General features: G+C 38.8%; 1 protein-coding gene across 1 annotated transcript in view; it reads left to right on the plus strand.

Moving 5' to 3' along the window:
• prex2 (phosphatidylinositol-3,4,5-trisphosphate-dependent Rac exchange factor 2) overlaps positions 1 to 12,406 on the plus strand; it is a 134,887-nt gene that overhangs the window by 29,733 nt on the left and 92,748 nt on the right. Inside the window, exons 4-8 of the mRNA XM_016271792.1 lie at positions 397 to 501; positions 1,826 to 1,927; positions 2,969 to 3,130; positions 9,395 to 9,528; positions 9,638 to 9,741. Coding sequence (XP_016127278.1) covers positions 397 to 501; positions 1,826 to 1,927; positions 2,969 to 3,130; positions 9,395 to 9,528; positions 9,638 to 9,741 — 607 coding nt within the window. The remainder of the gene's footprint in view (positions 1 to 396; positions 502 to 1,825; positions 1,928 to 2,968; positions 3,131 to 9,394; positions 9,529 to 9,637; positions 9,742 to 12,406) is intronic.

Below are 12,406 nucleotides of genomic sequence, written 5' to 3' on the forward strand. Positions count from 1 at the left end.
ATATACACACACACACACACACGCATGCGTGCAAACATACATACATAGTCTGTATTTATATTTTGCAGTTTGTTTTATTATAATTTTTTAAATTTTGAATTATATAATACGGTAATATTTTTTTTGTCGTTTTTTGGGGGGTCAATTTATGTTTGTGAGGGTAGAACACTGCAGGGGTGCTTTAAATGACAATGCTGTGTTGTGGTTTTGGGATGAAGCCATTGCGTTTTTGTGCTAGCATTCGATCCGCCAATCTTCCTTCTGCCTCTGGATAAAACCTCAGAGACGCTGAAGGGCATGAGGAGTGATATCTCAGAAACAGGCCTCCTGGCCTCCAGGCCTCCTATATGTGACTGGCTGTGACTTTGTGCGTTTTGTGTCTGTGTTTCTCCTCAGAGAGGAAGGTTTCAGATTTACGACGAGTACTGTGGGAATCATGAGAAAGCCCAGAGGCTTCTGCTGGAGCTCAATAAGATCAGGACAGTACGCACGCTTCTGCTGGTAAGACACTTGTTGCCGCACTGTATATCATTTTTGTGTGAATTACAATATTCATGTATACCAGCTGCCATACTATTACAGTCATTTTTACAGTAGAAGTTAGGGCTGCACAAGTAATCCAAAAAAACAACTAAATTGTGATACGGCTTAGTGTGATAATCAAATCGCAACGGCTGCGATTTAATTCAATAAATATATGCTCTGCATGTTTCAGACTGAAACTGTGTTCTTACACATGAGCAGCTTATTATCTGCTTATTATCAGCTTGAAATCTTAAATTTTTTCAACACTTGATTTCTAATGTATAGAATTTTTTATTTTATTTAATCTTACTTTACTTTACTAAATAAATGGCACTCTAAATGCTGCACCACGTTTTTCAGTACTTGATTTGCAATGCTTAAAGTTTTGTTTTGTTTTGTTTTATTTTATTTTTAAATGATTATATATATATATATATTTTTTTTTAAAAATTATTTACCCTTCATTTGTATTAAATCACATGAATAAAGGTGTTTTTGTTGGACACATTTCCTATTCCTGTCTCTGGACGGAGAGCTCATTAATGGGCATTGTTAATAGGCAGGACCGGGCCAAGGTCAGGTCTAACACTGATGCTCCGGTGGCATGTGTTTGTAATATTATATCTTATGACCTCCTGTGATACATGGGAGCTCCTTGGAGAGTCCGACACAAACTCACTTCCTCTGGCTGAGCTGACAGGAGTGTCCTTCAACACTCTGTCTTTGTAATGTAATGCAAACAAGCGCTGACTCCTCTATAACACTAAAATACTTACATACATTAAAAGACAAGCTGCACACTCACATTTTTGAAGCTTTATGTTGTGGATTTATTTTAGAAATTTAAAAACGTGTATTTTTTTTTTACATTTATTCCAATGCGATTAATTGATCTATAGGTGTCTCTTGTAAGTGCATTACTGTAAACATGTTTTTTCTTGCTTTTATTAGGGTAATTTATTATACATTTATTTGTTGTATTAAAAGCTCTTTATGCTCTTAATGTTTGTTTGTGGTATTTTTGAAATTAAGATATGTTTATGTGTTAATATAAAAAAAGAAACATAATCACTGGTGTTCTCGAAAGTGTGATGTTGCTAATCTATATGGTAGGATTGCGAGCACTCTTAGATTTACTGCTTCCTAAGTCTTTGAACTCACTCTATGGTGGCTATACGGCTGTAATTGAGACTGAATTTGAGTCCCTCTGAGACTCAAATTCAAGTATAGAGTGTTATTAAAGACTGCACAGGGACATTTCTGTCATTTTCTGACTTCTTTTGCTTGTTTATCTCTTGAGAACTGCATGTTGCTGGGCGGCAGGAAGAACACAGAGGTTCCTTTGGAGGTCTGCCTGGTTGCACCCATCCAGAGAATCTGTAAATACCCATTACTCCTGAGAGTGAGTACAAATTATGCAACAATAGACATTTCAAACTACATTGTAATCTCATAATTTTGCATAAATGACAATTTATGGAAATAATTCGTAATACATTATCAGTTATATATTTTTTTATTGACTTTTTTTAAACGTATTATAATTTTTTTTTCAAATGATTTTGAAAATGTTTGATCATTTATTGATTGATATCAAATCTTGATTTAATATTACATATAAACATTTTATTCAGATGTTAAAATTTCATAGTTGGTATTCTGATCAATTTATTGCAATTTAATATATTATTAATATTACATTTTAAAATATATATATATATATAATATATATATATAATTTGCCATCTTTGCTTGTTGTCACCCTCACAGCTCAACTCAATAAAAAAAAATCAATACAAATCAATTAAACACTAAACTCTACATGTTTCTGGTGAATGGTCAGAGTGTTACCATTATTTTGTATATTTACATGGAAAATCAACAACAATTTTACAAGCCATTATTTACACTCTGAGTTTCATCTATTGCCAGGTTCATAGCTAATGTTTCGTGGCTGTTCTTGAACCCAAAAACATTGATTTTTAAACCATTTACTGTAAACACCCACAAGAGCTAGTTCATGTAATAAGACCATAATTTCTGGTGTATTCACTGAGCTTCTCACAGTCGGAGCCGCCGCGGCCCCTCTCGCGAAATACCAGCGATAGGCATCTGTGGTTGCTCAGATATCTTAGACATGTAAATGTGAGCGGCAGAATTAAACTGATGAGGCAGAACACTTGTGTTTAGACTTGGTTTAGAGATTACCATCTTCCTCAACACACCCCGTCTTGCAGTAGCAAGAACACTGAACATACCACAAACACAGTTTTAGCCATAATTCTTCAAAAAACATAGCCTCTAGCTTTGGTCAATGTCAAGTTTTGTTTCAAAGTTAAGTTCACTTCGTACTTATTTACGATACGATCATGTTTTGTTGCAATTATACCACTTTCTTTTCAAGTAATGCTTGATGTTTTTTTTCTTCTCTGTGTACGTTTAGGAGCTGCTGAAAAGAACCCCAAAGAAACACAACGACTACTTGATGGTGCAGGAGTCGCTGCAGGTTATGAAAGCCGTTTGCTCCAATATCAATGAGGCCAAAAGGCAGATGGAGAAACTGGAGGTGCTGGAAGAGTGGCAGTCTCATATTGAGGGCTGGGAGGTAAACACACACACACACACACACACACAAACACACACACACACACATCATGATGGGAATCTCCATTTGAACTCAATTGTTTCTTAACTATTAGTGGTACTTACTACAGCAAACTTAATGATTTGAAAAAACATTGAACTCTTATCTATTAGGGTTTGTTAACTCTTATCTATTAGGGTTTGGCGTGCAACTCATCCTGCAAAGTTTGAGTTACGGACAAGAAAGATATCTTAATAATTTTAACACTTTTATTTGGCAAGGATATCAAGGATCACTACTGTTTTCAACATTGTTAAATCATGTGGCTTGTTGAAGAGATGTGTTTTTACTTTTCTAAACAATCAGACTTATGATTTCTCTTGACAGATGCTGAAAAGTGCAAAAATCCCATAGACTTTCATTGTGTACTCAAACCTTATCTAGGGACTTTCATAGATACTTTGGGATTTGTTGACGGGGTAGTAAGCGACCACCTACAACATCATAGGAACCACTCAAAACAGCTTAGCAACAGCTCTGCAACTACATATCCCCTTTTTATTAAGCTTTTTACCTTGTGTGGATCTTGTCCTCAAAATTTAGTTTTTTAAAAGTTTTGTTTAAAAGTTTTGTTTAAAAGTTTTTTTAATTTATTTTTTTTACATTTTTGAAAAGAATCTTATGGTCACCAAGGCTGATCAAAAATACAGTAAAAACAGTAATATTGTAAAATATTATTACAATTTAAAATAACACTGTTCTATTTTAATATGTTAAAATATAATTTCTTCCTGTGATGCAAAGCTGAATTTTCAGCATCATTACTCCAGTTTTCATTGTCACATGATTCTTTAGAAATCATTCTAATATGCTGTTTTGGTGCTCATGAAACATTTCTTATTATTATCAATGTTGAAAACAGCTGTGCTGCTTACTATTTTTGTGGAAACCATGATACTTGAATAGAAAGTTAAAAAGAAATACAAAGTTTTGTCAAAGTTCACAGGCCGATCAGTTTGAACTCAATCTGATATAATTACGTCATCATTCACATGGCACAGCTGATTGATTTCTTTTCACATCAGAAGCCAATGAGCTTGCTGCTCAGCATTGCAATTTTTAGTGCTTGCTGTAGCAGTTGCAGCGCACTACAGAAACCCTCCACCTTCCCCAGCTCCACCTGTATAGATCTGCTACAGGGAGAATTCATGTATGTTATATATGGGGGTTATTTCATGTATGTTATATGTGCAGCAGCAGTATTTCTTACATGCTCACAGCAGCATGTCTGTGGATGTATTGGCAGTAGCAAGTCTTGGTACTTGCTCTGCCGCAGCAGCAGTGTAGCAGATCTATTCCACCAAGAACAAACATATTAAAGGTTTAGTTCACCCAAAAATGAAAATTAGGCTGCGTTTTACTCTCCCCCGAGGCATCCTAGGTTTATATGTCTTTCTTCTTTCAGACGAATCCAGTCGGAGTTATATTAAAAGTTGTCTTTGATCTTTCAAGCTCTATCATTGCAGTCAGCGGGTGTTGCATTGCTTCAGTCCAAAATAAGTTAAATAAAAAGTGCCCATCCATAAAAAAGTGTCTTACACGGCTCCGGGGGGTGATCAAAGGCCTCCTGTAGCAAATCGATGCGTCTTTGTAGGAAAAGTATCCATATTCAAAATGTAATAATCACTTGAATCTAGCTTGCGCTCACTGTTGTAAATGGAAGCAGTTCCGGGGGAATGATGTATGCGCATGCGCCACTCAGAAGTGATGCATGTGGAAACGCAGCGGAGAGATCAAAACAAAACAATGGTCAAGAATTAAAAGTACAAAACGAGGATTTGTAAAGAAGAATGTCAGAGGATTTCGATATAAGCCAAGAGGAGACTGGTTTTCCTTTGCTAAAGTAAGGAAACTTTGCTTCCTTTGCTCTTGTAAACAAACATTGGTTTTCACGAGACTCACCGGCGCATGCACAATGCTGACCTCATACGTCATGCTCCCGGAACTGCTTCTGTGTACAACTGCTGGCGCAAGCCAGATTAAAGTGATTATTACATTTTGAATATGGATATTTTTCTTACAAAAACGCATCGATTCGCTACAGGAGGCCTTTGTTTACCCCCCGGAGCCGTGTGAGACACTTTTTTTTATGCATGGGCGCTTTTTATTTAACTTCTTTTGGATTTAAGCAATGCAACACTGGCTGACTGCAATGATAGATCTTGAAAGATCAAAGACAACTTTTTACATAACTCCGACTGGATTCGTCTGAAAGAAGAAAGTCATATACACCTAGCATGCCTCGGGGGTGAGTAAAACGCAGCCTAATTTTCATTTTTGGGTGAACTAACCCTTTAACACTGTATATTACCATGCTAAAACTCTCCAAGATTTGTCATGACAGAACAGCATTTCTTTATTTTTCCAGTCCCTTTGATGTAAACTGTTGAAACCCTAAAATCTTTAGACCTAATTGAACTTGATGCTTTTGTTCATCCATTCTTTCAGCCTCTGTACAACCCCTCTCTCCACCCACCAGCTCAGCTGAGTGCTCTTTAGACTACGCCAGCACTGTCTGCTCTTTGCATCAATGCCTTTAATTAGACCCACTTTATACGGTAGTGGCCGCTTGACCATTGCACAAGATTAACTCGGCCATTATTCATATTCAGATGGCTGATTAGAGCAGAAATTATTTCACAAATGCTCTATAAACTAACCACAAACTATGTCTAACATGCAGATGTGTTCTGCCCCATCACATCGTCTCGCACGCAACACGTGACCCATCAAGTAACCAGCAGGTACCGTCGATTGCAGTTTGAAACTCATTTATCCTCCAGACTTCCCCCTTAATAATGTGTGACTGGGCATGGGGCTGCCGGCCAAGGGTAACAATGGCGGTGATTGTGCGGGCAGTGTGGGTTCTGTGCTTGGGGTTTATGTAACGGACCCTTCCAACAAGTTTTTTTGTGAGCGGGATGCTTGGTGGCTTTGGGGAAAGATAGAAAGAGGTGAAATAAAAGACACAGACATGGTGAACTCACACTCATTAGGACATAAAAGTCGACTCGGACATGAAATAGTTTAGGCAATGGAGTGACTACAGTAGTTAAAGGGGTAGTTCAAAGAAAACAAAAATAAAATTTTGTCGCACCCGTATGGCTTTTCTTCTATAAAAAATAAAAGGAGAACTTAGCTAAATGTTTATGATAATCATTTATATTATTAATAATATTTTCAAATATACACAACCGCTCCAAGGTTTGGTGTCTGTATGATTTTGTTGTGATAGTATTTAAAGGGATGGTTCACCTAAAAATTTTACTTGCCCTCACATTGTACCAAACCTGTAAGAGAGACATGGTGAACTCACACTCATTAGGACATAAAAGTCGACTCGGACATGAAATAGTTTAGGCAATGGAGTGACTACAGTAGTTAAAGGGGTAGTTCAAAGAAAACAAAAATAACATTTTGTCGCACCCGTATGGCTTTTCTTCTATAAAAGATAAAAGGAGAACTTAGCTAAATGTTTATGATAATCATTTATATTATTAATAATATTTTCAAATATACACAACCTCTCCAAGGTTTGGTGTCTGTATGATTTTGTTGTGATAGTATTTAAAGGGATGGTTCACCTAAAAATTTTAATTCTGACATCATTTACTTGCCCTCACATTGTACCAAACCTGTAAGAGTTTCTTTTTTCTGTTGAACATAAAAGATGATATTCTGAAGAATATGGGTAACCAAAAAGTTCAACTATCTCTTTAATACTTTTATTCAGCAACAATGCGTGACATTTAATCAAACGAAACAGCAAAGACCTTTACATTGTTACAAAAGACTTCTATTTCAAATAAATGCTTTTCTTTTGAACTTTCTAATCAAAGAATTCTAAAAAAAACAAATGTTACCGTTTCAGATTTGACATCATAGGAATAAATTAGATTTTAAAATATATTTAAATAAAAATGTAATTTTAAATTGTAATAATATTTCACAATATTACTGTTTTTACTTGGTGTCCATTGGAGAACTTCTTTCAAACATGAAAAATCTTTAGACCCCAAACTTTAGAATTTTAGCTTATTAGTCTCATTTGCATATGCACATATTCAAATGTATCACATAAAAACCTTTTATATTTGGAGACATCAGACTTGGTGGGACATACAGTAATATGGGAACATGAATTATGAACATGTGAGATTTGAAAATTATGGGTTTGAATAATGACTAGCATATGACGTCAGAACATTTGGGATGTAGGAATCGAATGGTCTAATTTTACAGTGCTTTTATGTTTTCATTGTCATTTTGGAGTTTGACAGGCTCTGGGTACCATTCACTTTCATTGTATGCCTAATAAATATTTTTATATTCCACAGAAGATAGAGTAAATTATGGCACTTTTGTTTAATTTAATTAATTAATTTATTTATTTATGACTTCAACAGAGTCCAGAAGTCTGGGTTTTGTGAGTGTGGGTGTTACTGTGTGGTAGGTGTGATCCACTTTGGCATGGTGGCCCTAGACTGAGTTAACAGTTGTGGTCAGTGTGTTAACCACAAAAGTCTCTCTGCTGAGTGTTGAGTTTAACTGTCTCACGTACATCTTCCTGTATCACTCAGATTTAGCCTCAGCCTTGTTTAATCTCAGAATGAACACTTCACAGCAGGCTTTGGATCTATTTTTAACCGTATTTTGCAGATGGCGATACAGAGGACTGTGTTTATGCTTACATTCTTTTGAATCTGTTTACCCATCTGCTTCATGAATCACTGAGCCATATCATATTCAAGAATGCAAGTAAATGAATTTGTAAGCAGTCGTAATAAGTTCAAGTCTCACATGTTTAGAGATTAAACAGCAGTGACCGCAACTATTTTTAAACGAATAAGTGGACTTTTGCATTTGATCCTAGCAGCCTTGCACATGTCCTTGTGTTTTAAGAAGAAATTTAGCAAAACAAAGGCCATGTTGTTTTAGCATTCAGGGTGCGTGTTGAAATGATCCTAGCCAGGTTTCTCTGTCCACATCAACCATTGTAAAAACATACCGCAGAATGAAAAACAGGCAGTCAGATTTTACAAGGGAAATATAGTGGAATGTTTTATAACAGACAGACATGGGTTTCGAAAATGATGTTGACTGAATTTTGTTTTAAGATCTATAATTTCCCGGCGAGATTGTTTCTGTCTGTAACACATATCTGAGCCGTCACACCCTTCTGGTAGGCGAGAAATTGTATGCATTTGGTCTGTGTGGCCAGAGCTGTCACTTTATAATATTATGGGGACATTTCTGTGCACCATTTAGTGGTACGTACTGTTCGGAGTGCAGTGACCATTCCAAAACTGCTTTAATGAAGTACACGGTGACCTTTTGGAAGCAGTTCAGTTTCCATATCTGTTTTAGCCTTCTGTGCTTCATTACTGGCATTTTGCTTTCCTGTTACTTCATGTCCAGGAAACAAGGCCTTTGATGGGATGCACACCTACAATGAAAGCAAAGAATCTAAGATTTGCTTCGTAATCATGAACTTCAGCCCCCATTAAATGTGAAATGCATCAGTGCATTAATATGTGTTCTGGATTTGGGGGAAGAGGAAGAGGTTGTCTGTTCTCACAGGCTGTGGGTGGAGATGGGATGAGAGAGAGAGAGTAGTTTTTCCACAGCAGTGTCCAGAAGTGGCTGGTTGCTCGTTGTCGTTGACCTCCTGCGCAGCTGTGTGTCCTTCAGAGCAGGTCTTATGAAGCAGTGTTCATGAGACTCTACTGACCAAGAGCACTCTGGGAAACAAGACAAAGTGTGGGACAGAGCAATATTAGGGATGGACCACTTGCATGAACAAATTAATGGGAAAAATGGCAATGAACTAACAAATAAAAACATATAAAAAATATAAAAGTATAAAAACAAAATATATAAAGACATATGTAAAAAAAAAGAAAAAGAAAACTAATAAAAATAAGAAAAAACAACAAAATGCTAAAACTTTAACTACAATTTAAGTGAAAATATGCAAATAAAATCTAATTTAAAATATTAACAAAAACTATAAAACTATAATCGGTACTAAAATAATATTGACTCTTCCATTACAGACAGCTGGACTCAGATTAATTATTTTATTTTATTTTATTTTGATAAAGAAAACATTTAAATTAAAAGTATAAACATTTCTGCCATGTTACAAAAAATTAAATTCAGGTTTGAATACATTGTTTTTTAAAATACATTTTTAACCTTTTTTGCTCTATTTTCCACGCTCAGGGCTCCAACATCACAGACAGCTGTACGGAGATGCTCATGCAAGGAATTCTGCTGAAGATCTCTGCGGGGAACATCCAGGAACGCATCTTCTTCCTCTTTGACAACTTGCTGGTGTACTGTAAGAAGAAGAACAGGTGAGCTTTCACTTTCACCTGTCAAACCTTTCAGCTGCCAGCTGTGTTGGTTTTTAATGAGATAACCGAGAAGCTCAAAGTAATGGTTCTGTGCTGCGTTTTGTTACAGGCGTTTAAAAAACAGTAAGACGGCCACTGAGGGTCCTCGTTACTTGTTCCGAGGCCGAATCAACACAGAGGTCATGGAGGTGGAGAATGTGGATGATGGAACAGGTGTGTGTTGTCATTACAACTCCATATCAGTGTTAAACTATATGAAACTAAATGAAAATGAGAAATGTTGCATTATATTATATTGTATTATATTATATATTGACTCGATGTATTAATTATTGTATCGGAAATTAATGGCATCTTTAAATGGATTTTTATTTTTCATGTCAGAGAATAAAATGAATTATAGCAATTCAACATTAAAACTGCAGCCCCTTTGTTTGCCCTCAGCCCACCATCTATGCGGTGCGAGCTCCGTTGGACTGCCATCCTCCAGCGTCGCTATGGCTGGAGTTTCCCTTGACTCCAAATCCAGCCTCTAAGCCCCGGACTCTGCCTCGGCCCATGGACCCGTTGGCTCCACCATGGCTCCTAGCTCCCTCCTCTCCTCTGTAGCCCGGCAGTCCACTAGCTCCGCCGGGCTCCCTCGTCCCTTCGGCGCCGCCTTGGTCTGGCAACGACCATCCTGCACCTCGGGACTCCACTCCTCTGGCTTCACCTCGTCCCTTCGTCCCTCTGGTTCCGTTAGACTCCTTCATCCCCATTGGCTCCTCCTCAGTCCTCTGTCACTCCGGCTCCACCGCGGCCTCCCAGATCCACGCCTTCGCGTCGGTCGCCGGCCCCATCTGGTCCGCCTAGGACCTCCGGATCCTCCCCATCGCCCTGCTCATCGGCTTTCCGTCTCCGCCACGGGCTCCTCCACCACCTGCTCCACCGTCATTGGTTGGCCCCCTGGAGTCGCGGCCATTCCTCCTCCATGGCTCCTCCCTCTGTCGGCTCCACCTTGGGCCACCGTTATTGCTGTGGCCTGGGTCCTGCTTGGCTCCTCCTGGTCCAAGTTCCTCCTGTTTCCTCCCTGGCTCCTCCCTTCGTCTGATCCACCCTGGCTCCTCCTGTTTCCTCCCTGGCTCCTCCCTCCATCGTCACCTCCCTGGACTATGTCTGCAGGCCCCCTCCCGGGTGTCCGTCCTCCTCCTGAGCCTCCTCCCAAGTTCCCACCCGTGCCCCCCCTCTGTTGTTCTACAGCGCAAGGACGCGCCTTCCGGGAGAGGGCGTAATGTCAGGATTCTGGACTGTCTGTCATGTTTTACCCACTCCTGACCCAGTGCCCAGCCCACCATCTCCCCGATGCGAGTGCATGCCCGAGCCCACCGCTGATGGAGAGCCGGAGCCTGCTGCGGCCGACGAGCCATCGCCGCACGGAACGACAGTGCTGAGGATCGCCGTGGAGCCGGAGCTGCAAATGACGTCAGTCAAGGTGTGTGAGCCACACTGAAGAGGAGAGGGCTCCCGTTCCTAAGTTCTGGCCTGAAAGCCCGGAGGCTCACAAATGCCCTCCCTCCCACCTGCTCCTGCCTTCTCCTCCGCTGTCATCTGGCAGCCCCTTTGTTTGCCCTCAGCCCACCATCTATGCGGTGCGAGCTCCGTAGCATAGTTTCACCAAGCTCGAATTTGACAAATTATACTATATACTATTCGAAATTACACAATCCAATTTAAATCTAAATCTCTTCATGATGCATGTATGCAGCAGCATCTTTGTTTGGGTTGTGCTTAAAATGCAGTGGTCGGTGTAAGGATTCTGGACTGTCTGTCATGTTTTACCTCTGTCTTAGTTCCTGTTTTAATTTTTTGGTCATGTTTCCTGTTTAGTGATTGATGATTCTGCTCACCTGTGTTTGTAATTATCATGTGTTTATAAGTTCCTGTCTGTTCCTTAGTTCTTCGTCGGGTCTACTTGTTGTGAATGTCTTCCTTGTGCTCTGTCTCCCTGTTGGATTATTAAAGACTCTCGTTTTGTGAAATCACCACGTTTCCTCGTCCCTTGCTCCAGCGTATTGTGACAAAGGGAAGCTGTTAAAATAAATTTCATTGTTTATCTTTTTGATCTTTCATTCTAAAAATTCACAAAATTCTAACCTTTATTTGAAGGGAAACAACTGAAGGTGGGGGGGGGGGAACTCACATTATGAAATAAATGTTTTTCTCCAATGCATGTTGGCCACAATTATTGGCACCCCTAGAAGTCTTATGAGCAATCTCTGAAGTATATTCCCATTCATATTCCCATTTTTTAGCACACTAGGGTGACTAGGAGCATGAAATTGTCCAGCCATGACTTACTGTTCCACAGGATTATAAATATGAGAAACACAACGGCCAAATCCCCTTAATCATCCATCATAAGGAGTAAAACCAAAGAATATAGTTCTGATGCGCATAAAAAGAGTGTTGAGCTTCACAAAATAGAAAGTGGCTGTAAGAAAATAGCTAAAGCATTGAAAATCCCAATTTCCACTTTCAGGGCAATAATTAAGAAGTTCAAATCAGCTAAAGATGTTACAAATCAGCCTGGAAGAGGACATGTGTTTATATCATCCTAATGCATGGTGAGGAGGAGTGTTTGAGTGGCCAAAGACTCTCCAAGGATCACAGCTGGAGAATTGCAGAGATTAGTTGAGTCTTGGGGTCAGAAAGCTTAAAAAAAATAATGTTGTCTGGGAGGGTTTCAAGAAAAAACTAGAAAAGAAAATGCACTCATCCAAAAACAAACTCCATATTTATTATTGTATTAGCATATTTATTTGCTAGCCACGACTGGAACTTTAAATGGGACTGGGTTCAATGGTCAGATGAAACAAAAAAAAAATACCTTTTTAGCAGG

This window comes from Sinocyclocheilus grahami, unplaced genomic scaffold, assembly GCF_001515645.1.
Source record: "Sinocyclocheilus grahami isolate Dianchi unplaced genomic scaffold, SAMN03320097.WGS_v1.1 scaffold65.1, whole genome shotgun sequence".
NCBI lineage: Eukaryota > Metazoa > Chordata > Actinopteri > Cypriniformes > Cyprinidae > Sinocyclocheilus > Sinocyclocheilus grahami.